This window comes from Montipora capricornis, chromosome 14, assembly GCF_036669925.1.
Source record: "Montipora capricornis isolate CH-2021 chromosome 14, ASM3666992v2, whole genome shotgun sequence".
NCBI classification, from domain to species: domain Eukaryota; kingdom Metazoa; phylum Cnidaria; class Anthozoa; order Scleractinia; family Acroporidae; genus Montipora; species Montipora capricornis.
In genome coordinates this window covers 3,258,049-3,285,548 of record NC_090896.1, presented here as the reverse complement: position 1 = coordinate 3,285,548, position 27,500 = coordinate 3,258,049, and the positions used below count along the sequence as shown (strand labels likewise).

The 27,500-nt window shown below is 39.8% G+C and overlaps 1 protein-coding gene across 1 annotated transcript; it reads left to right on the top strand.

Moving 5' to 3' along the window:
- The first annotated feature begins 4,759 nt into the window (after positions 1-4,759).
- On the top strand, positions 4,760-23,426 carry LOC138032339 (protein DD3-3-like). The gene is made up of 10 exons (XM_068879997.1): positions 4,760-5,066; positions 8,811-8,966; positions 14,782-14,871; positions 15,150-15,489; positions 16,299-16,520; positions 17,487-17,859; positions 18,800-18,856; positions 19,832-20,115; positions 21,318-21,362; positions 22,596-23,426. The coding sequence occupies exons 2-10, from the start codon at positions 8,814-8,816 to the stop codon at positions 22,997-22,999; spliced, it is 1,968 nt and encodes a 655-aa protein (XP_068736098.1). The 5' UTR covers positions 4,760-5,066; positions 8,811-8,813; the 3' UTR covers positions 23,000-23,426.
- The last annotated feature ends 4,074 nt before the right edge of the window (positions 23,427-27,500 follow it).

Sequence of the window (27,500 nt, the reverse complement as noted above, 5' to 3'; positions counted from 1 at the left end):
TTCGCGCTCGGTCATTATTTTTAAGAGGGCCTCGGGGCTCGGGCATTATCCTTTACCTAAATTTCGTACTTCAGAAAATCACAACTTAAAAAATTACGTGTTAACAATCTTATTGGTTAAAAAATGAAAAATACTCATGCTGCACGTGCAACACGAATTTCCGTGCATTTCTCTGCCGTACTCCACGAAACAACAACGTGAAATCACCATATTTTAGGTTTTGAAGACAACGTGAGCATATAACAATGAAACAGTCATTTTCTGTTTTGACTTCAACACCGTTCGTACCCACCCAGTTACAGGATAGTTCGCCTGTATTGTACAAGGTGAACAAGACGGAATAATCGCGAAATACTTGCGATGGCGGTAAGTTATATTTTGGACTGAAGTTTTCGTTGCCGCAGCCGTCGTCTTTGCTTAAACTCCCTAATATCTTAAATTGTTCGGTCAAGTGCGAGGATAACTTTTACGTTTCGTTTATGCATATTTAGCTGCAAACATCATTTACAGTGCAACGCGCCTTACTGTAGCCACCCAAAAATCTTTCACATTTGACAATTACGTGTAAGCACGTCAACTCAACAACCCATGCAACAATAGGGCCGTTTATACGAGAGAAAATAAGCCGCGGCTAACTCTGGCCACGGCTTACGTAAGCCGCGAACACCCTGTATAAATGGTACAAAATCTACGTTCACGGCTTTCGCAAGCCGCGGCTTATCATGGTAGGGGAGTTTATACTCGTATAAATAGTTCCTTTCGCGGCTTACGTAAGCCGTGGCCAGACGGTTAGCGGCGGCTTATTTTCTCTCGTATAAACGGCCCTAATGTTCAACTTACAACTGTGCGAACTTTGCAAGGAGGGCTGACTGTCAATCAAATTCACACATCCTGATTGGCGGACAATTTGTAAAAAACTTTGTTAGGTGGCCACGGTAAGTCGCGTCGCACTGTAAGTGTAGCAGTAAAAAAGGTTCATTCCACATTCTGAAGACACTTATATATACCTCGATTGGGATCGAGATATATCTTTCAGCTGAATCGCTCAGCTTTTATCGGTCTTTTTAAAAACGCATTAGTTTAATTCAGGTTACCGATAAAGCATCACGTTAAGAAGCTTCAAAGACCGATAAAAAAACACTCCTCATAAGAAATCTTTATGTAAAGCATACTAGTCTAATGGCATAGCTTGTTTTTCATGTATGCTAACATTCTCCCCTCCTGGACTCCAGAGGGACGCGCGTTTTGTGGAATGTCTTTGAAGCCGTTCAATGAATTCGCAGGTCGTTTTTTATCCGGTCTAAAACTACCCGGCTTGGCCTCGATAAAACACTCCTGCTCTTTTATTAAACTGAACTTTGAATGGGAGTGGTTACACAACGCTAAGCTCTGTAACCACTCTTTCAAGTGTGGTTTTACACAGTTCTCTGAATGCAGTATCAGCCTTCAAGCACAGTCTTAAACGAGAACTTCTTAAAAGATGTATGATCCAATTTTATGTTGCCTCAGTATAGGATTATTGTCTTTGAAGGTCTATAAAGGATGTATGTATGTTGTTTAACTAACCATTTATGTTGCTTTCTAATGAAAACTGCAAACCAAATGCTCTTTAAAAAAATAAAATATTTCTCTGATATGAAAAATCCCTGGGGGGCTTAACAGACATGGCCGAAAAATGCATTGAAAACTTAGGAACCAGATCTTTAATAGCCTGAATAGTTATTATAAGCTAAGCACGATGTTAAGAAGGCAAAACCCAATTGTACAGAAAAAAAGTTAAAACGATGCCAACGAAAAAAACAAGTAAATTAATTTATTGATAAATAAGAGTTTAGGACACATGGAAACTCACACATTTCTAGAAAGGAATGGATTCGCGATACTTTCATAAGCCCGTCAAAGTTACCGAAAGAGAGAGTTTTTCACCTTCATCCTCATGCCCCAATCCACTTTTTACTTTGGTGACAGTATGTCTGCATTAGAGAAAAGGAGTTTTCGTGAAAAAAGTGTGAGGACCTTCTACAGACTAAGTAAATATTAATAGTAATTTAATTTTTTATTTAGACAAACGGGGGTTGAAAAAACATGCTACGAAGGGCCCTTAATTGAAACCCCCTTCATTAATGTTACTGAAATAAATTCAGTTTCAGCAGTGAAGCGCTTCCAGAATAGCAAAGTCAGGGCTGTGTTCAGATTTAAGTCGATCGTTCACCTTTGTGGAAGGTAAGAGCCTTAGAAATTTTCTTTTTTCTCATCTATACTTGAGCTTAGGTTATGTATGGTTAAAGCTGGTTAAAAGGACTTAATATTGTAAAAGACGACAAATATGAAAAGAAAATGATCTTTGCTCTCAATTTATCGCACCTTGATAACCAAAGCTTACTGACCGAGGGTTGCAAAACTAAGCGAAAAGGGACAAAAATTTTCGCGCTAATTGTATAACTTTTAATCGGCTTCCAGACGTGATGTAGGTTAAAAACGAAAAGAGCTTACGATTTTTCGCGAAAGGAGACAGCATTTCTGCCATAAATGTAGGACTTCTCACCAAAAGCATGGAAGCAGAAAATCAATCGACCCGTGGGATTTTAGATTCTCTCTTCCTAACTTTACCATAAGATAAATGTTTTTCATCGACCATTCATTTTGAGGAACTCGGCTCATAAAAGGAAGACCGCATTTCCAGACTGGTGAAGCAGCGCTGTGTAAGTGGTAACTGAGTGGGTTTTATAGGGCCGGTTACTCAGAACCCAAAGAGCCCGTCTCTCCAATTGTCTTTGCATGGCCATTGTTCAGTTATAAATAACCGATGTAAAAGATCAGTTTTGAGTTCCGAGGTCGCCCTACCCCCCTCATCTGATCGTGAAACCACCAACTTAATGAATCTCTTTCCTTTTAAAAGTTTACTATAATTTGTACTCAGTTGATGTAAAATTTAAGTTCTTCAGTACGCCCACGTTTCAAAGATAATACCAGATTTAATTCTTAAAAATACTTGGCATTAAAATAATAGCTAATTCAGTTGCACGATACGCTCGTATGTTAATTCATTACAATGAAGAATAGAAATCAATCTTGGATCATTGGACTAACTTCTCGGATAAAATCTAAGCGATTCTTTCGTATCCTTTGAAATCATCGGTTAAATACTTAACAAGACCATTCAAAAGAAAGCGGTTGAGTATCGAAGTTTCCAGCTTGTGGCACTCTTCACTTTGCAAGCTATTAGCTAGCTATTCTTAGTATACAAGCTGGTGACTTTGATGTTGTCCTCTTCAAGTATTGTTTTACTCAAAGCTAAGAGCTTGAAAGAAATGTTTTTGTGATGAGCATGCGTCTGTCTGACCACCAGGTATTACACAACATCGCATCTTCATCAAGTTTTTTCGATTTCGCTAGGATTTTCACCCTTTTTTCGCTCGTAATTCGTACTTCCAAACTTTTGGAGTTTAAGGAATTTAATAAAACAATTATTCCATTCGCGCTTGTTGGATATGAGACTGGTTATAGCCAACTCGGCGCTACGCGCCTCGTTGGCTATTTACCATCTCATATCCAACGCGCGCTCATGGAATAATTGGTAAATAGTTCTTTAGAACTCGGCTTTTTCATGTTTAATGTGAATCACGTCGATGGTAATTTGGTAATAGTAAGACGTAGCCGCTGTCTTTTGCAAATGAAGCGTAACATCTCTCTAATATCCAAATATATTTCTGGAGTCTTTTAACGTGATATGTTAAATAAAGCGATGGGATGTTTATCATCAAGTCTTCATCAGAAACAAAAGTGTGTGTGTCGTGGAGAGGCGCCTTAAATCAAATCTCAAGAAAAAATAAAAAAAAAACGAGGTAGCTCGGCTGTCTTTTGTACTGACGTAAATAAAATTTCTTTTAATTTACTTGGCAATGAAGCATAACATCTCTTCAGATTCTATTATTCATTTAGAGTAGGACTTGGTATCTCTATCAATGCATAACAAGTCATCCCCGACACGTCTTAGACGTGCTCTAGTATAAATACGGCCAATGTTGTGAGAATGTATCACCACCTTTGAGGGATGTAGTAATCTCGCCTAGTAAACTGTAAAAACGGTAAAAACTGAAATACTCTTCCCAAAATAGCTGTAGACATAACCAAGTTGAAGCTTAGGTAATGATCCGTGTAAGGTGGATGGCAATTTCTTTAATTTCTTATGCGGCAACTGTGCTTTCCCCACATGGGAATGTTATCATTTTTACACAGAGAATGCATAAACCTACAGGAAGGCCGTTAACGCAATAAAATTCATTTACAGCCCATTTTGAAAGTTTGTTTTTTTGTGTTAAAAGATTTTGACCAATCAATCAAAGAGTTGAAAACAAAAGCCAAGAAATGTTTACAACTTTACAAGTTCCCCACGTACGATTTCTGTGGTATTCAAACAGAGACCAGATTTTGTTATATGGAAGATGGTTGGAAAGTAACGATGAATATAATACTGCTTTATGAAGTTTTGTTAACTTTTGCGGTTTACGCCAATCAGAAGTAAGTACAGGCAATAGAAACGTTATCACCTCTTTGCATTTCAATTGAATTCCAACATGTTCGTTGCCGTTGTTGCTATCGTTCTTATCTGGACCGTTTCTTAATTATCTCTGTTATCTCTCACAAATGCATGGTTACCCCCAAATTTCTCTTTGGATACCAAGAGTACTTACAAGATCTACTATTTCCGGATAGTTTTAAACCGCGCAAAAATATCCCTGTATTCATGATGATAATCACCACCCATAGGAAATTCGAGTATCTCGAGATGCGCAGAACGTGCGCAATAACAATAGTAGAAACCGTCCTTAATGTGAATCACGTCCATAGTATCGCTACTGAATTTGACCTTTAAAGTATGCATGGCTTATTCTTGTTGAGGCGTGCAGACAAAAGGTCTGGAGTAAAATTCCCATTCAAGTGCAAATCCTACTTGCGTTAAGTACCATGAATAAGAAAAAGACTGAAGGTAAATACTCACATTGTTTCTGCGCCTCGTCCTGCAAACAACCGAGGATACATTCTTCAGTTCAAAGTTAATAAGGGTAAGTAAGTGAATTTATCCAAGTTTAATATAGTCATTTGATTAGATCGTACCTTATTACCTTATCGAAGAAGTTGAAAATTTTGGAATGCATTTCACACACGGCTTATTGTTATCAAGAAAGGATATTCTGATTAGACATTGTTCAGGCAGGTAGCAAGATTCAAACCCTGTCTTCAATGATAAGGTCTATTGTGGCTACATTGGATGTAACACTGGCGATTGAATAGAGTTTATTATGTGGTGAAACAATCAGTGCTCGCTTTACTCCAGAAACCTTTTAATATAGGAGGCAGTGTGGCTCAGTGGTTAGGGCGCTTGCCTTGAGATCCGGAGATCCCGGGTTCAAGACTCGCTCTGACCACTCCTTAAATTTGATCCCAGCTGCACTTGTAAATAGCCAACTGGTTTGCCTCCAGCCAGTTGGGATTCTTAACAGTTGTTGTTGTTCTGTTCTGTCGTTTCGTTGTTACTCATTGGCCCTGAAAGCCCTGGGAGCGGTCAATTAAGTATGTATTGACTTTAACGTCAGATTTGTGACCGCTTTGAGCCCAGAAAGGAAATGAATTTCTTCTCTCAGGTTGTTTGGGTGTTCAGAAATTCTGATTCCTCTGGGGACTATGTTCTTGGGGGATCAGAAATTCGGAATCCTGTTTTGTGGGAGATCAGAAAATCTGAATCCTCTCCTGGGTTGTTTTGGGAGATCAGAAATTTTGAATCGTCTCTCGTTTTCTATGGGGGAACCTCTCAAGACAAGAAATTCCAAAAATCATTTGGTTTCTTATGCGTGGCTTAAACATTAGAGTGAAGTTCCAATAAAGAATAGGACATTGATTTGAAGAATTTTTGCATTCCTTGCAAATAGGGAAACATTTCGTGTGGGTTTTGAAACAGGTTTAAAATTCAGAATACATTGCAAAAGTCGTCTTTGGAATTTAGTGGCAATCATAGCTTTCCATCTAAGCTCTACTTTTCACTTTAGGCCAATTTTACACCCATTTCCGATGAAAGTTCTGACCCCTTTTAGGTTTCTTAACAGTGTAATATAGTTTTTAGAAGACGTTTTCGCCCATCAATGTAAATGCATGAAAGCATGAGAATGTACAGTGTAGCCGCTGTCTTTTGCAAATGAAGCGTAGCATCTCTTTAATATCCAAATATATTCTGGAGTCTCTTAACGTGATATGTAGGAAGGTCCACCGCAAGAAGTCCTCCAGAAAGTCCGACACTCTTTTATGTGGTGATTTGCTCGGTAACCATGTCGGTTCTTTAGAATTCGGCTTTCTCTTGTTTAATGTGAATCACGTCAATTGTTATTTTTTGTAATGGTAACATTGTAGCCGCTGTCGTCTGCAAATGAAGCGTAACATCTCTTTAATATTCAAAGATATATTTCTAGAGGCTTTTTGAGTAGCATTTTTAACCCCTTTTAGGTCTCTTAACAGTCTAATATAGTTTTAAGAAGACGTCTTCGCCGACCAATTCTGAGAGATTAAATAAAGTGATGGGATGTTTGTCATTAAGTTTTCATCAGAAACAAAAGTCAAACCCTGTCTTCAATGATGCGATCTAATGTGGCTACATTGGATGTAACACTGACGATTGAATAGAGTTTATTATGTGGTGAAACAATCAGTGCTCGCTTTACTCCAGAAACCTTTTAATATAGGAGGCAGAATGGCTCAGTGGTTAGAGCACTTGCCTGGAGATCCAGAGATCTCGGGTTCAAGTTATTGATATTGTCGCATAAATTGTGTCTGACCCTTCCCAAAATATTTGGAGAAATAACAAAAAATAATTCTTTAGAATTCGGCTTTTTCATGTTTAATGTGAATCACGTCAATAGTAATTTGGTAATGGTAAGATGTAGCCTCTGTGTTTTGCTAATGAAGCGTAACTTGTCTTAAATTTTTTTTTTTTTTGATTAGCATTTTTTTACCCCTTTTAGGTCTCTTAACAGTTTAAGATAGTTTTTTAGAAGACGTTTTCGCCGATCAATGTAACTGCATGAATGCGAAAGCATGAAAGCATAGCAATGTAGCCGCTGTCTTTTGCAAATGAAGCGTAACATCTCTTTTGACATAATATGTAGGAAAGTCCACCGCAAGAAGTCCCCCAGAAAGACCGGCACTCTTTATGTGGTTATTTGCTCAGTAACCATGTAGGTTCTTTAGAATTCGCCTTTCTCTTGTTTAATGTGAATCACGTCAATGGTAATTTGGTAATTGTAAGAATGTAGCCGCGCTTTCTTCTGCAAATGAAGCGTAACATCTCTTTAATATTCAAATGATGTTTCTGGAGTCTTTTTGAGTAGCATTTTTAACCCCTTTTAGGTCTGTTAAAAGTCTAATATAGTTTTTAGAAGACGTCTTCGCCGACCAATGCTGAAACATTAAATAAAGTGATGGGGCCTCGTGATACCGGTGCGACGCTTTAACCAACTGAGCTCTGAGCTCTGAATTCCCTCTGACGAAGGGCTAACGCTCCAAACGTCAGCTTTTAGAATCTCTGTGCGGTGGCCAATTTACAATTATCATTTTTGTGAGCTATGAAGCTATGAAGCTGTGAGTTCTAATTTTCCCGTGAGGAATGAATCAATGAACGAAATGATATATGAAATGAATCATATACTGAAATGCGGATATGAAATCAAGTAAAGCTATGATCCTCGCAACTGTGTCAATTTACTTTTAATTTACTTTGCAATGAAGCATAACATCTCTTCAGATTCTATTATTCTTTTAGAGTGAGACTTGTTATGTCCATCAATGCATAACAAGTCATCGCCCACACATTCAGAGCTATTTATTAACTTGGAAATTTGTAGATTAACCAGGGGCACCCAACGAGAATATAGTTCAAAACCACTTAAACATAGCATCGTTAAACCGCATATTTTGGTATTTAAACGGCAGATATAGGCATATTTTTCATCTGTTCGGATTTCCGAAAATTATTGGATCAAGACTTACCCTTTCGAAAATTTCAGCCAGAAAAAAGGGTCCCGAAAATTCTTGGTGACCTTTTAAGGGTAAAAATCCGTTAAAAATCGGCAATTATACCATTTTTTAGATGTTCTAAAATCCTAGGACAGGCGGCAAGCAAGAAATTTTACATTAAATGTTCCGAAAATTCTAGATCTCAACCATTAGAAATAATTCGAGTTTTTGTCTAGACGGGAAACAAACAAGCAAGTGGCGAATCTAGGGGAGGGGTACAGGGGGGAACTGCTCTACCCTCCTCTCCCCCTCCCCCACCCTTTTCGATTTAGTCTCAATCCGCTACTGAAGCGTTCACGTGACTGTGAATGTTTAATTTTGTTCCTACTTATCGGTGCACCAGCGGTGTGAGTTCTTGAAAACAAAAGTTAACAATTCGCTGAAAGCTAGCAAATTTTCAATCTTACACGGTAATCAAAACCTTACTTTTTGCTCTTTCGAGTTTAATCAATGTGGCTATGAGTAGGCTTTCCTCTAGAAAACTCGACTTCAAAGGCAAACGCCCCCAAAGTTTTCGTGATATATAATCCGTTTATAGTTCCAAAAGTTGTGCTTTTGATGTATACCAAATAAAGACTACGGAATCGAAAATACCTTCGCCAATAAAATAAGAAGAACATTACACAGTGCCTACGGACATGAATTTGAGCAGGGGCTCAAAGATAAATTTTCATTTTCGTGACCACTAGTTAAAACTAACGAATACATTTTTAAACTCTGCTGTTTCCTTTTATTCTTTTTAACAGATCATGAAGACTATTTTCCATTTGGGCTGTCTGCTGGCTACCCTTTTCGAGCCTTGCATGTCAGATATATACCTGCACGTTCCACCTGGATCAAACAATCGAATAAATGGTGAAGGTGAAAACGTTCAAAACGCCAACAGACTGTTTGATTCGCAGGTAAGGTTATCATTTCATTGACGCAATAACAAAATTCTCAATTGTCATTGGTCATCCGCGCGCCTATTTCTCACGTAATATTGGCTCGCGGACATGACCTTATATTTATAACTTTTGTAATTGGATAGCTTTAATTGGACACCTACGTTGTGCGCATGTCATCAGCTGCACTAAAATGGGTTCTTTTTGCTTTTTCTTCCACTTCTAAACTGAAGAAAGAAGAAAGAAATTTTCAACATCGTAGTTCTTATTTGTTTACACACGCAGCGTTTCCGTTTGAGATTTGAACAAAAGTTCAAACAAGAAGAAAATAACACTTCTGAATGACAATCAATTTGGCATTCAGAAGCAAAAACCGTTGGAACGCAGGATAACTAAACTGTAGTTCGATTTTTCTGCAGGGATTGTTTCTTCGTGAGCTTCATTAGTTGGAGATGTTTTGTGATTACGTCGCGTTATCTGCTAGCAGACTGTTCCGTGATCAAAGGGCTTTTTTCTCGTAGTTGTCATGAACACGCGAGTACATAATATTAAAGCGAGTGCGTACGATAGTATTTTCACACTAAAAGTAAATGTAAATCCAGACCTGGTCTCAGCTGTTCGAAATGTATCTCTTCCCACTGCTGTGACTTATCTTATGGACAATATTGCGAGCAAGCGCTGAGCATTTCGACCACCAGGATGGCACTTATAAACGAAGAGAAAGTTTGATCTGCAGCAACTTCTTGCGCCACCTTGCGGCTTGCAGTGAGATTCATAAGTTCTTGCGGCTTCTTGCGGTTAGACTTTCAACTTCTTGCGTTTCGAATGTTCTTAAGGGTAAACCGCAGAAACACGACATTTTTGTGTGGGATTTCCCACACTTTGTCAGCGCCAGCGATATTTATTCCTTTATTTATTTGTGTACGAGAGCAAAGTGTTTGTCACGTGGTTTCCACTTGGCGTGTAGCCTGGTTTCCACCAGCAAGAGAGGGGACCGTGGGAACGATCGCGAGGTGAGTGTTTTTGTGCGGCGGCCGTTAGTGTAATTACTCTTATCGGCTGTTGTTTTTTGGCGAATTCTGACTTGTTTTTGAGATTCGGATGGAGTCTTTTAGGCCTTAGGTCTTAAGGGTTTGTGGCACTTGCTGCTGTGTTCGCTTTCTGTTTGTATTTGCACGAAATTCTTGGATGAATAAGGAGCAATCATACAAAGTTTCAGTTCTGGGACAGAACTATCTGCAATTACATCTTTAAATTATATCACATTGAAATTGCTTCGATCAGCCGAAAATCCCGACAATTTCCCCGGAAAATAAAATTCTAGTAAACAATGTCGCGACGCGCTGTCTGCAACTGTCGGAAGAAATTTATACTTGAATGATTCATTACTTTCAGCTCCCGTCTATTGCTTGGGAAGGGGGGTCCGACGGGCAAGCAGACACACACACTCCCAGGCTGCGGAGGTCCACTTTTCTGTTGTCCAACGATTAAAAGAAAGTGAATTGATAGCAAAGATATAATTTATAGAAAAAAGTTATGTTGTGATTCACTTTATTTCTATTCTTGTTCTTTTTAAATAGTGACATTATTCTCTAAAACTGTAAAAGACATACGTAAAAGAGTCTCTGCGTCCAAAAAATCCATTGTGAAGTTCAGAAGTTTGAGTAATATCCACGCTTTTAAATTCGCATCTGACTGACTGTTTTCGAATCACACTGCCTTCAAAATGCACGAAATGTAGTCTCTGACAAACCTATTTTCATAATTTCCCGGGGGGAGCATGTCCCCGGACCCCCTAGAGGCTCGCGCCTCCGCCCAACGGTTTGTCCGTCTCCTCCTTGGATCGCACCCTCCCGCAAAAACACCCTGCCTACGGGCCTGAATGAAGTTTTACGGACAGATATAACATAATGACAAATTCTAGTAATTTTTTGCTGTGTAGTTGAGGTTCCCTATGTAGAGCACGATTTTTTTATACGTTGCGTGAGGGCACTCGCAAGTTCATTGTCACGCAATAAAACCATGCAGTTGATAAAGTCAAGAAATCGTGGTATTATGGACGATAAATAAAGAAGACAATTTTCTAAGTTCAAGGTGTGTGCGTCGTCCCAAAGTTTAGATATTCGTCGAAATGTTCCGCGAAAAACTATAGAGCCTAGTCCTCCAACATAGCTGCCGGAAATAGTGTAATCATCTGGGCCTGGTTGTTCAAAAGCCGATTAACGCTAATCCCAAATTAAAATTTAACCAAGGAGTTTATTTCTCTACTTCAAAAAATTTGTTCAGCGCTGAAATTTGGCAAAATTATACATTAAAAGAAGTTAATCTTGAAAAACAAAAATAAGCAAAAGAAACTTTTACTCAAAAGTTGAAAAAATGAAACCAAAGCTTATGCTAATCCTGGGTTAAGTTAATCGGCTTTCGAACAACCGGGCCCTGGAACCTACTTTGGTTATCTACAATTGTAGTCGACTGATTATCAGAACTGAACCAAAACACATTTACACAAGCACTTTTTCCAATACTTAAACTCCTAAAATGGCTAAAAATCATGATATAAGTGTATATTTTTCGACAAACGCGATCTTAGCTGTATGCGACGCACCGCCATAACTTCGAAATTCAAAATACGCTGGTTTCCAAACGAAGGACGCTATTGAGCTGGAAAGTTGTAAACAGATATAAATTTAGTACCTCTGATGAAGAAAAGTACAGACAACCTTTATGTTGCCGTTCCCTGGTTCAGACTTACTGTTATGGCTTTAGAGTACATTTCCAAACAGGGCAGTGGCTAGGCCTCGCTTGGAGCCGGTCTAGAATGGAGCAGTAAGGCATCTCCTTCCCTCCACTAGCCTGGGTGGGCACCTTGAGCAAGTGCCAGTACACCCTTAGCCCTCCTTGACCAGGGTAACGGTTTGGGTTGGTAGAGCTCATTAGCTTTGGTAAGCTGTCTACCTAGGAAGTTGCTCACCCGAATGAATTCAAAGTCTGTCCCAGTGAGTTTGGCGGAAGAGACTTTTTTTGTCCAACGGCAATGAAGGTGGTTCAGCAACGCAGTGTGGAATGCGAAGGGTATGCTGGAGCACATAGTGAGGCATGGCCATCCACTGCAGCCGAGATTGTCCCCAGATGTAACGATGTTTTCGTGCCACTGGACTCTGACTTTCAAGGCCGAGAGAGTGGGATTGTCTCCGTGCAACGGCTTTTCCACTAAAATATCATTCACGCACAGGTCACATTGCGCACCTCCATCATCCCATCTCAACACCCAGTCACATCTAAAGTCTTCCTCGTTTATCGAGAGACAACCAATAAAAAAAAAAAAAAAAAAAAACATTTCCAAACAATTTCGACAGGATACAGACTGAATTGCGTAGGAGCTGAGGCTTATTGGACTATTTGTATCAACGAATCCTGGGACAAATGTAGTCAACATACAACCAATGAAATAAAGCTGTTCCCACAGTTATGTAACAAAACGCAATAGCATGTCATCTCGCATCCCGACAAGCAGGCCACGTTATTGATGATTGCACGGCCCTGAATCACATCTAAAAACCAAACCGTCTCGTGTGTACGTGCTTTTCGATGATATCATTTGTCTTCGCCCCTGCTGCGAAAAACAAGCCTGACCTGCAAAATGTGTTTAAGGCGCTGTTACACTGTGAAATGTTTTGTGCAACTTGTCTCGGAATGTTTTGGTGACATTGTGGTGGGACAAGTTGCACGAAACATTTCACAGTGTAACATACCCTGCAATCATCCCCGCCCCTAACCCCTCAAGTTATTGGGGCAATATGTCTGCTCACTTTTTTTGTTAACTGGGTTTTAGTATACGTTGTAAACCAACGGTTACACGGGATTTTGCCAAGATAACAAAAATAGCATAGGGAGGAAAACCACTCTTCCTTTTCGGTTAGGTATTAATGTCAAACGGAGAATCGTGATTTCCTCTTATAGCTTAGGGACGGACCATTAGAAAAGTGATGGGAGGGGATTTTTTTCAGGGGCAAATCCCCTCCACGATTTCTTTTATGGGAGGGGGGGGGGTGGTTTGGGAATTGCAAGGGGGAATATTCTATTGCCGCAATCTCAATCTTGACACTCCCCACAATCTGAATGCCTGTAACGTGACAGGCTCCAAGTTCAAACAAATATTTTTTAACTTTCGCACAGCCGTTTTGCTTCAGGCTCCCAGTGAGCCCGAACGAAGTGAGGGAGGCTTCCCTGTCCCGCCCTGATCGCTTCGTTCTCCGAATTCTTTTGTGTCACGCTCGCCGAATGTTTTTTTCCGTTCTTGCCGGGAGCCTGTTCGCAGGCTATTTTGCTTTCTTAACATGACCAAGTATCAGACACATCAAAGTGCTATTGCCTAAAATGGGGCTGCTTTGCTTTTTTGGTTTGCTTTTTTGGTTTGAGTCAAGGTTTAGGCTAAGGTTATGTGAGTGATCGTTCAGCAGTTAAATTTGGGGGCGAAGAGCTAATTCCTCCTCTCCCAAAAATAATTTTTGCAAAATTGAAGCATTTTTGGTGCGTTTTCCACGATTTTCAGCCGATATGTTTAAAGTCACGGGACTTGAATGATTTGCCAAAAACTTAAAAGAGATTGAAACACCCCATACTAAACACATCAGTTGTCTTAAAATACCTACATGATTGTCTTTTGTCACAACGTTTTTCCAACATTGATCTTGGCGGCCATCTTAGGGGAAGTGTTACAGTTCGCCATGGGTGTGCACATCTGAGTCCAGAATTGTCATTTAACGTGTCAGTTGTGAAATCACTCCTGTATTTCTTTCAAAACACGGTATGTGCTTGCTTAAACGCAAACGAATCAAGCAGGATGGCTGTGTATAGCATATGTTTTTTTTTAATCACCTTTAAGCCATGGTTATCCATAAGGGATTTTCGGCGAGGGTTTCTACGCAGTGGCTGCCAACTTGCAAGCCATTTTATAGAGTTGCAAGTTGCCAAGTATAAAGTGGCTGCTGAGTGTAAAGTATGCAGTTTAAAGTGGCTGCTAAGTTGCCATTCAGACGGGTACAGTTTGTAACCCCGACAGTGCAATTCACTGTGCAGGAATCTTTTTTTTCTTCACTTCTGCTTTGCACGATTTTTGTCTCAGTCACCTTCCCTTGCATCAATTTGCTTTTTTTGCTTTTTCCCCCCCCCCCCCCCCCCCCAATCACTTCTCTAATGGTCCGTCCCTTACATCAAAACACCAATGCAACTTGCCATATTAAATGTCAAGGGCGCTGCATTTGATCTTTTGACGTATCCATGGCCATTAACAAAGAAAAATTTATCTCCGGAAATGTTGGCCATACTTACTAAATGCAGTTTCTCGTAGTAAAAGGGTTATTTACCACGGTGAAAAGAGCTTCGTGTAACCGAACCTTAAGAGAGCGAATTTCCTGGAAACTTAAGTCCAAACATGTTTCTCCTGTAACCGTTTCTTTGGCTGCCGCTTGGGGTCTTATATCTTTACTCGACATTCATCACTAAAACATGACAAAATGTATAAATATTCACTGTAAAGCTACAATTTCTCTGATTTATCCATAGCGCATCAACTTTTATTTGACAGAAATCCCACATAAGTTCGCATTGCAGACCTATTTTTACTTCTTTCGGCGGCTTGCGTGTTCTTGCGCCACTTCTTGCGCGTGCATTATTTCTGGGCTGTACTGTATGTATATATATAAATATATATATATATATATATATATATATATATATATATATATATATTTAAAAATATTTTAATGACTTTCTTTTTTTCTCTCTTTCTTTCTTTCTTTCTTTCTTTCTTTCTTTCTTTCTTTCTTTCTAGAATAATGGTAAAGCTGGATACAACGTAGGTGACGCACTGAACAGCCGGGCAACAGTGAATAATATTGCAGAAAATAGACAGCTGCCAATGGTAAAAAATAGAAAATTTTGAGGAATGTAGCTGTGTTCGAAAACGTGCAATTATATCTTTGTTTTCTGTTTTCCATAACGATTTGTCATTAAAGCACGGAAACATTTACAGACGATGCTGATGCATGTAAAACAAAAACTTAAAAACGCGAGTCGGATTTCTTTATGCAATGTATGTGATTGAATATTCTATCTATTCGGCTACAGTTTTGCTTTTATATATGCAATCGGCGTTAACATGTGCTTTCTCAGTTTTTTTACCCCCATTTTTTGCGACAGCAATTTTATATGAGTGAATGTGGCAAGGACGCTAAGAAAACGGAGGTGGAGATTATGTGGACAAATCAACATGGGACAGGTGTAAAGACCGATGACATGGTAGAGTCACAAGTCATCTTACAGTACATGTGCCAGGATTTTCCTGAACATAGGTTTCCCGATGGCAAAATAACCTCTGCCAGCAGTGCTTTCCAACTTCATACAATCCGTAACGGTCGAACAAAAACTCAACCGGGATTTCATTTCTCACACCCGGACACAAGCTACGTCTCAACGAGCTATGGACTTCATGAGCCATACTATTATTACCGCACGTATTACGGAAGGGAGCGAAACAAAGGTGAGAGTATTTAAAACATACTAGAGCTGCTTTCAATTGGGGTGATTGCTGAAGAGGCAGAAAATAACTGGAGTTAGTCTGAATACAGAGAGTGAGAAGGGGATGTCACACTGCGAAACGCTTTGAAAATTCGTTTCAGCGTTGTGAAAATCATTGCGAAAAGTGCAAGGTCCGAATTCTTTTTTACACAACGATTAGGGCAACAAAACAATCGTGAAAAATGTTTGCTTCAGGGTATGTTGTACTAGGCCGTTTCTAACGTAAGTTATGACGGTAACAAAATTGTGAGACATTAATTATGGACAAGTTGCACTGGCAAAATATTGCCTAGTAACACCGCCTCATAGTAACACATGAATTTTGACCCTTTTTGGTTAAAGCCATGCTACGAAATACCATTACTTATTTAAGGCCAAAAGAGTGAAATCAACCAAATAATTTCTTGAAAGATGAATTATGGTCTGTTATAGCCCATTTTGAAAACGAAAATGTGGGAACTTCAAAAAAAATGAGACCTTTTTTTTTTCCAAGTTGCAATTTATTTAGACACACTTCGTCTATGACTAGATTGTTTTGTCCATTTTGTGGTAATTTATCACACCACTAGAGCGTTATTTTTCGGTTTCTGTTCAAACAAAAACATTTTTATGCTTACAAAATGACACCAAATATCCATGATACTTACCCGTCAAGTGACTGGTGTCACTTAAGCAGTAAAATCTACCAGGGGTTACTAGGTTACTGTAGTCAGACAGCTTATAAAACTCAAATTTGAATAGAACGAAACCAACGCTTTTTTCATGTCATAGGCTTGTTTACCGCTGACCAATCCCTTAAGAACAAGGATAAGGCAATTTACACGCGACAAAACGCTGCAGGAACAAGAAGGGGCTTGGAAGTCCCTGAGGAGCGTGATTACTATCCCTACTGGGGCCCCACACCGTGGAAGGACATTGCTATCATGGTCAGCGATAATAAGACCCTGAATTTAATGAAGGAATACGTAAACAGCCCCAACTATGGTTACAAATGTGAGTTTCCACGAACACCTTGGTTGTAACAACGTCAAGATTGAAACTTTGGCAGACTAATGCTGTGCTCACATCTGCACGGAAACGTGTTTCAACGAAACAGTTTCTCGTAATATTTTCTATTTCATTGTTCACTTCGGTTGTTAATTTCAACTAATTTCATATCCTCGCATAAAATCTTAATGAAGCGAAAATACCGATTGAGATCAAGCTTGCGTTTAAACACCCTGCTAGCAGAGACTTTCTTTTGCTTTCTCGATTTTGGCGTTCTCGAGAAAGGCTCTGCATGAATCGAGTAAGATCTTTATTGAATATGCGCTGCATGTTGCCAGGATACAGTCTCGAACCCAAGCCTAATATGCCAGATCTCGCCGCCATCTTGGTTTTTCATGGTACAGCGGGCTCAATTATAACCATCGGTTTTGTCACAAAACGGACGCTCGCACTGGAAAAACCGGTTTGACGAGAGAAAACAAGATTGACTAGTCCAGAAGTTCGGGCTGCGGCGGCTTCAAGGAGTTGACGCGATTCGGGCAGAGCCTACTTTTCTCCTCCACAGTAAAGAAAACGACAAAAGGAGGCTCTGCTCGCAGGGTGGCGTTTAAATAATTCGAGGTTTAATCTCACCCGTGAAGCCTCTCGGGAATCAAGGCCATTGCAGTGTTTAACAAGGAGACGACATTTGCACCAACGTGTTTCGTCTGGCTTGGAAAGCAGATAACTAACAGAGTTGACCTTCCACGCGTAGACCCCAAATTTCAAAAGAAAATAATGTTGAATTCAACGGTACATCGAACTGAACATTAAGCAACCTGCGCTAGACACATGCATACCAAAGGAAGTCTATTTTTTAAATTAATCAGTTAACCACTTATGTGCTAAACACAAATTTATGGGATTTTTATGCTGCTACCCTTGTGATTTGCCTTCGTCAGCTCACTTTTTGTTTGTAACTTGGTTCTCTAGACTTGTGCATGGATCGAGAATCACTAAAAGGCGCTTTGCAGTACATTAATGCTACTACATGCAAGGCGGCAGGAGGTAGATGGACACGATTTATCACAAATTTCATCGAAAAAAGCGAGGGCGTCCTGGACAGCTGTATAGACAAATCAGTTCACCTGGTGAGAGGGTTGCCGTACGAGTCGCATTTAAAGTCACAGGGAGCGGACAGGAAAAGACAGTATGTCGTTGTGCAAGAGCCCCCTGAAGTAATCTACGCTCCTTCCACTGTCGTAAACCACAACGGAATGAACATGGAGGGCAAGTTTTCGTCGTACAAGTGGAAGGTGCCTTGTTTTCCTACCAACACAACTCAAAGATGCGTGTTGCGCATAAGGTGAGTCAAATACTAAAACCACACTGAACCAACCTAACATGGACTTGATTTTTGTGTTTCAAAAAGTTATTTTCTTTCTTCTATCCCTTCTTTCAATTGCAAAGTCTTACTATTTAATTAAAATTAAAGTTTAATCCCCGTTAATCTTGTGGAAGAAGCTGGAAAATATTTAAACCCGTATTCGTGATATGATCTTGATCGCCTTTTTTTTTTTTACATCCACTGGAGATATTTGAAAAAGTACAACACATGCATTGTGTACATATATCTTTTTACAAAGTCCCGAAATGCCTGAAACCTTTATAGACGTAACTTTCGTTCCCTTTTTCGTTTCCTAGCGCATGAAGTGGTGGACCAAAGTTCACTAAAGGCAGAATTCTGTTGTAAATCTTATACATTTCAATAGAATATTTCAACGACGTTCACATTGGAGACAGAGTTTGCTGGCCGTTGTACAAACCCTTCCCTCTCCATGCAGTTTTTGTAGCTTTTTAGAGTTTACATTTTGAGAGGGTCATGCTTCCAGTAGCTATTCAGTTATCTTTCAGGCACATTTTGATGAAAAAATGTTTTTATACCACTTGCGATTGTTTTATTGGAAACCAGATTTTGATAGGCATGTTGTTATGACTAAATTCACTGTTTTCTTACTTTTTTAAATATCTTTACGGTCTATTTTAGAATCCTTTTATGGAATTGAATGTGTTAAATATTTGATAAATAGAAGTGATTTGCTTGAAATCATAAAATCTACGATAGCAGATCCACTCGACTTGTACGTGTAACCAAATATTCTAGCTGAGGACTCAGTCGACATGCTATCCATTGACGACAAAAAACTTTTACGACTGATCGTGACACGGCAAACCCCCCACCCGCCCCCCTGTTTTCTCTGTGTTATTGTCGATAGCAATTCTATCAATATATTTTTTTTGCACAGATACAACATTACAACCGATGATGGTCCGCGTGAATTTACTGCTAAAGACAACGATAAGTAAGTCGTTCCTGAAGCTTTTGACTTAAACAATCTAACATTACTATGAGCAATAAATGGTAACACTTAGAACCACCTCGTACAGCAAAAGAAACAACACCATACAAAAAGGTACCGCTGAATAGATTTCATTTGAATGGTCACACTTTAGGGTTTCATCCACAGACTCAAAAGCTACAATCCTGGTCAAAACTGTTGGGACAATTCGCTCCCCCCCCCCCCCCCCACACCCACCCCTCCCTTACAATGTTGATTTTTCACGATCTCCAAAATCAAGTTCCGTTCATCGATTGCTGGCATGTTTCAACATTGTCTGGGGGGGAGGGGGGAGGGAGGTGGCGCGACAAAGGCAGCTAAAGAAGAACACAAGTTGCTCATATGACGTTGGAAGCCTGTACGCTAAATTCTCCGCTTTTCGCCCAAAATTTGACAAGTGTCGACCCGAAGTGTTTTGACCCGGATTGTAGTTAGAACCAGTTTGTACAACATAATAAACAGTACCACAGGAAAGTTAACTGCTCAATAGCTTTCATTTGTATGGTCACACTTCAGGGTTTCACCCACAGACTCAAAATTTAGAGCCACCTTGTACAGTAAACAGTAACAGTACTGCTCGACAACTTTCATCTGTCTGCCCACACTTGATGTTAAAAGCACCTCTTATGTACAACAAAATATACAACACCACAACAATGTACTGCTCAGTAGCTTTCATTTGAATGGTCGCATATCAGGCAGTTTTACACACGAACTCAAAAGCTAAACCACCTTGTGCGACAAAACAAATTAAACAACACAACAGGAAAGTACTGCTGCCCAATAGCTTCTAATTGCCTTGGCCACACGTATACTTGAGGGTTTCATTCACAGACTTAAGCGTTAGAGATTCATAGTGCACCCTTTTTCTTTCCTTTGGTCAAGTCAAGCTTTAGAAAGAAATAAAGAAATAATAAATATATGAACTTCTCTTTGAAGGCTTAAGAATAACCCGAAGACTAAAGCTACTGACGGCAAAACCGACCTTCAACTCGCCTTGAACACAGCTCAGGTCGCACGAACATTCCAAGACAGAAGTCATGTGATCCTGCTTAAATCAAGAAGCCTTCTTCCTAAAAAATACCAAAAGTCCAACATTTACTACATCGTGGGAATGGGAAAGAGAGGAAACATTGTGCAGACTTATCCCGCCATGGAATATCGCTTCTTTCCCGAGCGCATTTCAGTTACAACAGATGATGTAATCTGTTTCGTCTGGTCCGGTAAGAAATCCTTCATGACTCAGTTCAGTTGAAATAGACCATTTAAAGGTGTTACGTGATTCGATACAAGAGCAAGTGGATTGAAAACTGATCTCAGGATTGTCGGTAATAGCAAAAAGCAGATTTATTCTTGAACATAAACAAACCTCATGCACATCTTACAGGAACTAGGGGATGAAGTTCCCGGTGTTGTGGCAGTCCTCTGTGAGTGTATGGGTGGGCGGGTATAGCAGGTCCACACCAGCTGAATAGCTGCCACAACTTCAACCTGCTCAAACAAATAAATAACAAACAAGCAGACTCTTGTTCTTCAAACGCTACTATTAACTTACAGTTCGGCAGGCATGCAGATAGGTATATCACCAGGGCTGGGGGCATTGGAACCTTTCGCCTGACTATGCCTGCCAGTGCGAAACTGTTCAAGAAAATCCTGGGAAATCCTTAGAATTTCCGAGAATAAATCCCAAGAAATCCAGGGAATTCTCAGAAAATTCCTTCGTGTTTCTTTGCAAAAAAAAAAAAACAAAAAAACAGTGATGCTGGTGAGTCCCAACAAGAAAGAGACAGTCGTATCCATGACTGTCACCGCCTGAGTAACATAGACGTGCGCATGCGCAAGGTATTGGCCATACCGCTGAGAGGTGCCGTGAACCACTGCTTTCAGATGGTTTATCCAGTTCAGTTAGTTCAGTGTTGTGTCTTCATGTAAGGAGATTGAATAAGTCTGGCTAGTTTCTTACCCAGCTGTTGGATATACACTAAACAGTTAAGGAACGGTTACGAACCCTTTCAAACTTCAAAACCGAAGGGGCAGATGACGTAATCTATGTTAAAAGGACCTCTGCCATGCACAATCTTTCTTTTAACGAGCTCTGCCACTGAGGTTTTTCCTGTTTTCTGGTCCAAACCTGCGCTGAATATTTGCCTACGTACCCGTGTTAATGCTCTTATAACACCGAAAGGGAAATCTCCAGTGATTTCCTTAGAGGGAAAACAATTTTACTTGGTTTGTTAGCGAACACAAACGGAGAACGTACTGTACATACTCTCATACACAACTGGTCTTAAAAGAACAACAGGCAGAGTAAGAGGGAGAGGTAGTAAGAGTAACCTGCGATCAGGCGTACTTTTCCTTGGACATGGTGGGAAAAGGTACAATTAATGCGAGAAGATTAATATTCCTCACTGACTTTGTTTCGTAGGGTCAAACAACAATCCAGCAGGCAGAGCTGGACAAGGAACAGACCGTAAGTATCCCAGTATCAACTTCGGTCAAAATTGATTTGAACTGAGTGTTACCATACAAAATCTACTAACCAATACTTTACCGTAGTACTATGTTTGTACGTAGGCAACGTTGTACCCTCCCTTTTCCACTGATACTGATTCCTATCCCAGTTTTTTTCCTGAACCTAACTAAAAAGAGCGGACAACACAACCATGTGACGCTCTAAGCTACCGCTGCCATCACCTCAGTTGTTCCGAGCCATAAAATAGTACTGTCTGAGCATTGAAGATAAAGTGCCTCGGTTGAATTTTTCGGGACGTCTCTTTTAGAACTCCAAACAGGGCTCAGAGAGATGAATGCACGCCTGACTTTGCTAATGCGAGTTAAAATCCATTTTTTTCTCTCGCGCTTTTAAAAATTCAATGCAATAAGGCAAGAATGAACATGTGTAAAAGAAAAATGAAACTGAGCCATACACATAATATAAAGTCATGATCTATAAGCATTGAGAGAGATCAAGCAGTACTGGCGCCGAGATCGAGTATGCGCGTTGGCCATAAGCAAGAAAGAATGATGACAGTATCTAATTTTCCCGTGTTTCTTGAGTTCGATCGTTCAAGCATTTTGTGACCCCATAGCACGAGGTTCTCGTGCTCAGGCTCCCACGGTCGAGAGGGCTAACCGGTTTTCGGATGAAGATGTCGTTCAAGGGGGCAGTTTTTGTTCTCTCCTTAGTTTTTTCGCTTCGGGACATTCAAGATGTTCCCTAAACGAATTGAACAATCGACACCACTCGACGAAAACACACAACACACTGACTGTGCACAGTCTGCAATTAAGAAGTTGACAATGAGCAGGAGGTTTGATTTGTTAGTTAAGAATAATTCATAAAGTGCCGAAAAAGTGAGGAGAACATTACATACTATGGGTGATTCAATGGAGTGCCAATTATTTATTTTGGAAGGCGGTTGTTTTGCTACGGCGAGTCTGTGAGCAGCAGCATTTTGAAAAACATGGATTTTGTCATGCTTAGGTAGACCATATAAGAGGCCCACGTAATCCAGGTGTTAAATAACTAATGCATTGACTGAAAGTTAACAACGTTGAGCGACTGTTTCGAGAAGTTACCAAGTTTCTGTTAGAAAGCATCATAAAAGTATGATATGAAAATGTATTTAGCAAACACCTTTAGCTTGTAATGAGCAAGAAGTATTTTCACGGGAGCCAAAATCTACACCTGATCTCATTACAGGCACGGATCGCACAAATGTGTGCTGGGTAAAGGAAGGATGCAGTTCACTCAAACCCTCTGCTTGCTCCAGCTTGCCTCTTGAGGTGGTTGATCACGTGGATAAATTTGACGCTGAGAAGTTGAACCTGCACCTCAACACAGGGTGTTACACTAGTGGCACCGTTGATTCTCTACTGAACAAAGCACCGGCCTCCTGCAACCCGCCGTGTTTCCGCATCACAAAGCCTGGAGAGTACTGTTACATGGGCACGCGCAATAACAACTTCTCCAACCGACGTCACGTGGGGCAGATCACTGTCACCGGCAACGCGGCTGTAAGCAAAAGAGATGAGATGGCACATGGCGCCAAGAGCTCGAAAAGAAGGGAGTTCTTCCGGTTCCCGAAATTCTGGAAGGAGGCATAAAATCTTGTTGTTTGCTTCTTGATGATTAAGCGCAGCACTGTACTGAGCATTGAAGCATGCATTAACAATGCACTATAACGAATATCTGGAATGGGGGAACAAAATCTTGGTGCTTAATTTACGATGATTTAGCACAGCATTGCATAGCACTGAAGCATACATTTACGATATAATCAACAATCTCAGAAATAGTGTAGGAGCAATGCTGTCAAAACAGCGATGTCGTTGAATAAAGATATTGGTTATAAACAAAGGTTCGCTTTTTTAAAGGTTTTATAAGCCGCTAGCAACACTTCTTCAACATTTGCTCTGACTCTTGACATTTGCTGTTATTGTCACAATTAAGTCGTGAAAAGAAACCACTGAGGTAGCTTTTTGTCTCATTCTTGGCTCATCAATTAAAGAGCGTACATTCACGTCTTGCCAACTTCACAGTTAATTGCTAACTCGTGCTCGTGGGAGGGGGGGGGGGGGGGCTAAAAATCCAATAGAGCCGCGCCCATCAAACGAGATTCTGGTACGCCCCGCCCGTATCACGTGTCAGTTATTTGATAGTGAGCTTGGGCCTCCTGTGATAAGCAAGGCATTGCCGGATTTGGTAGTTATTGCCTGAAACAGGCCTCAATCATTGCATTTAATCATGATCACTAGCATGAACGTCCGAATAATCACACTATTTCTTTTTTACTATAAACTTTGCTTTGTCTGCGCTATCGGTCATATGCATACGAATGTAACCTATGAGCCAGAACGTCTGCCAGGCCCACAACGTCAATATCTGTTATTGTTATAATGCTCAAGACTAAGTAACGTGTCCCTAGAAAACGTGTCTTGTTGTGCACCGGGTGTTGAATTTGTTCCCTTAGATGAATTCCCACCGGACATCGTTGTTCCCTCAGGGGTTTGTTGAGGAGTTTCCTCAGCTGCAGAGGCATCGCTTGGACGTTTAGGTTGTCTGGCACCAAACGTGGTACTGCCTATTCGCACATTCGTGCTTCTCATTAAAATCTTTCAAAATACGACCTTGTGCCAATGATGACCGGCAGGTCTTTTCCGGGGGTGAGGGGTATTGCTTACCCCTATTGGTTAGATACAATTACTAATGTCGCTATTTTCTAGACAAACGTTATTCTCTTCAAGATATGAATCATCAAATTGTAACAAAACTGCAAACAAAATTCTGGATTAACTTCCATAGTACGGTAATTCATTAATTTACCATACTGGTTTTTGAAAAACCAGGCCCTAGGCTTCTTTACTGAGTATATCAAATACAGTACGCGACATCGTAACTTTAAATAGCGAGCCGTCTTCTTCCTTTTTCCAAAGACAGTAACTGCGTGCTGACCGCGAGGGAAGGGAAGAAAACTGACCGTCCTACCCTCATTGGTGACTTAGGCATGTTACATTGCGTCCCCTCAGTCACTTCTAATCCTCTCTAGGATCAGAGAAAAAAAACCATCGTCTACAATGTATAATTTGTTTCAATTTTAGGTTTCCGTATTCCCTAAGAGAAATAACAGTAGAAGACAAACAAATAAATATGTTGTAATATTACGTAAAAGATGCTCATATCGCTTATATTTGATGGGTTAAGTCCCACTGCAATAACCTCTAGCATATTTGCAATTTCCTTTGTCGATTTAGAAGTTTAGCAGCGTATTTTTTTAGGGTCACCGTACAAGTGTGATAAGGCAGATGGACAAAAAGTGAGAAAAGGGAGAAATGCGCGTCTGGAGTTAATTATTCCTTTTTTTACGAAAAATTCTCGGTGGGAAGGACTGGTTTTTTCCATTCAAAAAGAAAGCGCTCTAAGTATATACTCAGGAAAGTTATGATATGTGCATCATGTTACGTAATACACTCGGTGGGTGAAGCGTCGTTAGTGAACCCTGATGCAAGCAACTACCGGTACTCCCTCTGCAAGACGCGGGTCAACACAAAAGGGAAAAACAGGAAACAATGTCTTAGGTTGAAATTACTTTTATTTGTTACCAGAACGTTAGAGTAACTCAATAAAGTTCAGGTCTCATTGCATCGAGCGCGTTTGAAGTTTCAAAGGTGTCAACAATTTCACAGAAAAAGTGAATGCACCCCCATTGAAATCTTGAAATTTACTCGTACACAAAACAGGCCGCCATCTTGATTTTTGTCAATGAGACAAACGTTCTCCCCAGATAGACGCCGCTAAGGACTTCAGATAATGGATTCTGATTGGTCAGATCTTAATAAAGACAATTGGGACAAAAATATCCCCTCCAGGGGAGAAGAGGATTTAAATCTGACAATGTAAAACATTTCAAAATGTTCTAAACATACTCTACCAACTGAGCTATGAGCTATATTTGAACCGCAGTTCTCAAACTCATTAATAATTCATAAGCCAAAAACAAAAGAAATCACTACCGTGAAGGAAGTTTGGATATGTGGTCTTAATTAGCATAAAATTCACCAACTTAGATCCCAAATATCTCTTAAAATGCTGATTCCTTTGAGAAGCAATATCAAACACTCGAAAGAGCGTTTCATCAGATATCCAACCAACTCGTTTCTCGGTGTTTGGATATCCGATGAAACGCTCCTTCTCGTGTTTGATATATTACATAAATAATAGACCAATTTCGATATATTAAAATTCAGTCCTAAACAAAAGGCATCATCTCGAGGCTCTTGGAAATAAATATAAGGAGTTGCATGAGTTTATTCCTCAGAGCCTCGATATGATGCCTTTTGTTTAGGACTGAATTTTAATATATCGAAAGTGGGCTAAACAGTTTTAACACTGATTCAGTATGTTGCCCTATTTCTGGACACTTAGACTTTACGATTTTGTATTTCGTTGTAACAACGAAAAAATCTGAATGATACATTCGAAAAACTTACTCGCTAGTCTGTTTGCGTTAGTTCCTTTCATAACCAAGTTACGCTCCATTTAGGTGAGAACATTAAAGTTCTCGTTGAGGTAAGTAAAATCTGTCTCTAATTAAATGCAATTTTCGAAGTATGTCTTCTCAATATTAATTAAGCTGTCTGTTTTCACAAAATGCGCATAGATTTAATAAGCCATTTCCGAGTTCATGTCTGCCTCCTCTTCAAGGCGAGTCTAAGTGCGAAGTTTTTCTTATGAAAGTTAGTTTTCATTCGTATGTAAAGTAGAGCTAATTACGTATAAACTCTTGTTCTTAAGCCATCGTAGCTTGATTAAGAAAATAACACAAACAGCGGTGATAAACATTGTATTCAAACGCATTTTTTATAAAACTTGACGTTTCGTATGCTAGTCAACATACATTTTCAAAAGTGACCGTTACAATTTTTGAAAACTATATACATATATATATATATATATATATATATATATATATATATATCGTAAACATTAGGGGTCTGGAACCTAGACTGAGAAAAATGATCTGCAGCAGTACGTGTCTAGATATAATGAGGAGTAATGGCTAAAACAGCAATAACTTCTCACTACTAATATTGACAAAACGAAGAGTCCATGACAAAACAAAACGAAGACTCCATGACAGAAAAACATTTCAAGGCCCTAGTTAAAAGTGACCATTCATCAGCCATTGCTGATCATGTGAAAACCACTGCCACTGGCCCCGACATTAAATGGGTTCACTTTGACATTTTAGCGTCCGGAAAAACTGACTTTCACTGCAAAATTAAAGAGACTTTGTTCATTCAAGAGCTAAAGCCTTCCCTTAATGTCAATATTAGTTGTGAGAAGTTATTGCTGTTTTAGCCATTACTCCTCATTATGTCTAGACACGTACTGCTGCAGATCATATATATATGTATATAGTTTTCAAAAATTGTAACGGTCACTTCTGAAAATGTGTGTTGACTAGCATACGAAACGTCAAGTTTTTTAAAAATGCGTTGGAATACAATGTTTATCACCGCTGTTTGTGTTATTTTCTTAATCAAGAACTAATTACCATCACAAAAACTCCGCACTTAGACTCGCTTTGAAGAGTGGCAGCAGCTCCTGGTGGCAGACCTGAACTCGGACATGGCCTAAAATAATGTAGCCCATTTCCGAGTTTCACTGGCTCTTGGAAACTGGTACCGAATTTACGCACGGTAACGAGAGAAAGTGCACACTCGCGCAAAATATGAATTTTACGATGACTGCAAATTTCTCGCGCGCTCATTGGCTAATTTTTACTGTCACGAAGCGGACAGCCACATAAATTTATAATTCATGCGTTTCGATGAGTTTAATTTATGCAAAATTTTGTGAAACGTCGATCTGTCACTTTTTAACCAATAGGAAGTCTCCGTTTTTCCTGTTAGCCAATAAGAAAGCGAGGCAAGTCATGAATTTGGTCGCGTCAGATTGAAGAAAATTGAAGTTTCTTGCATTTTTTTCTCGCGTTCTTCTCGTGTTTTGACTTAATTTTGACCCCTCCGCCTTTTTGTTATGGTAAAAAACCAATTGATGTCAGTTTTTCATACGTCTCTCCTGTTACTGTCAATGAATTTCGTC

Coding starts and splice junctions, on each gene's coding strand:
- LOC138032339 (XM_068879997.1), top strand. CDS start 8,814: ATGAAGACTATTTTCCATTTGGGCTGTCTGCTGGCTACCCTTTTCGAG. Junction 8,967..14,781: donor ACAGACTGTTTGATTCGCAG/GTAAGGTTATCA, acceptor CTTTCTTTCTAG/AATAATGGTAAAGCTGGATA. Junction 14,872..15,149: donor AAAATAGACAGCTGCCAATG/GTAAAAAATAGA, acceptor TTTTTGCGACAG/CAATTTTATATGAGTGAATG.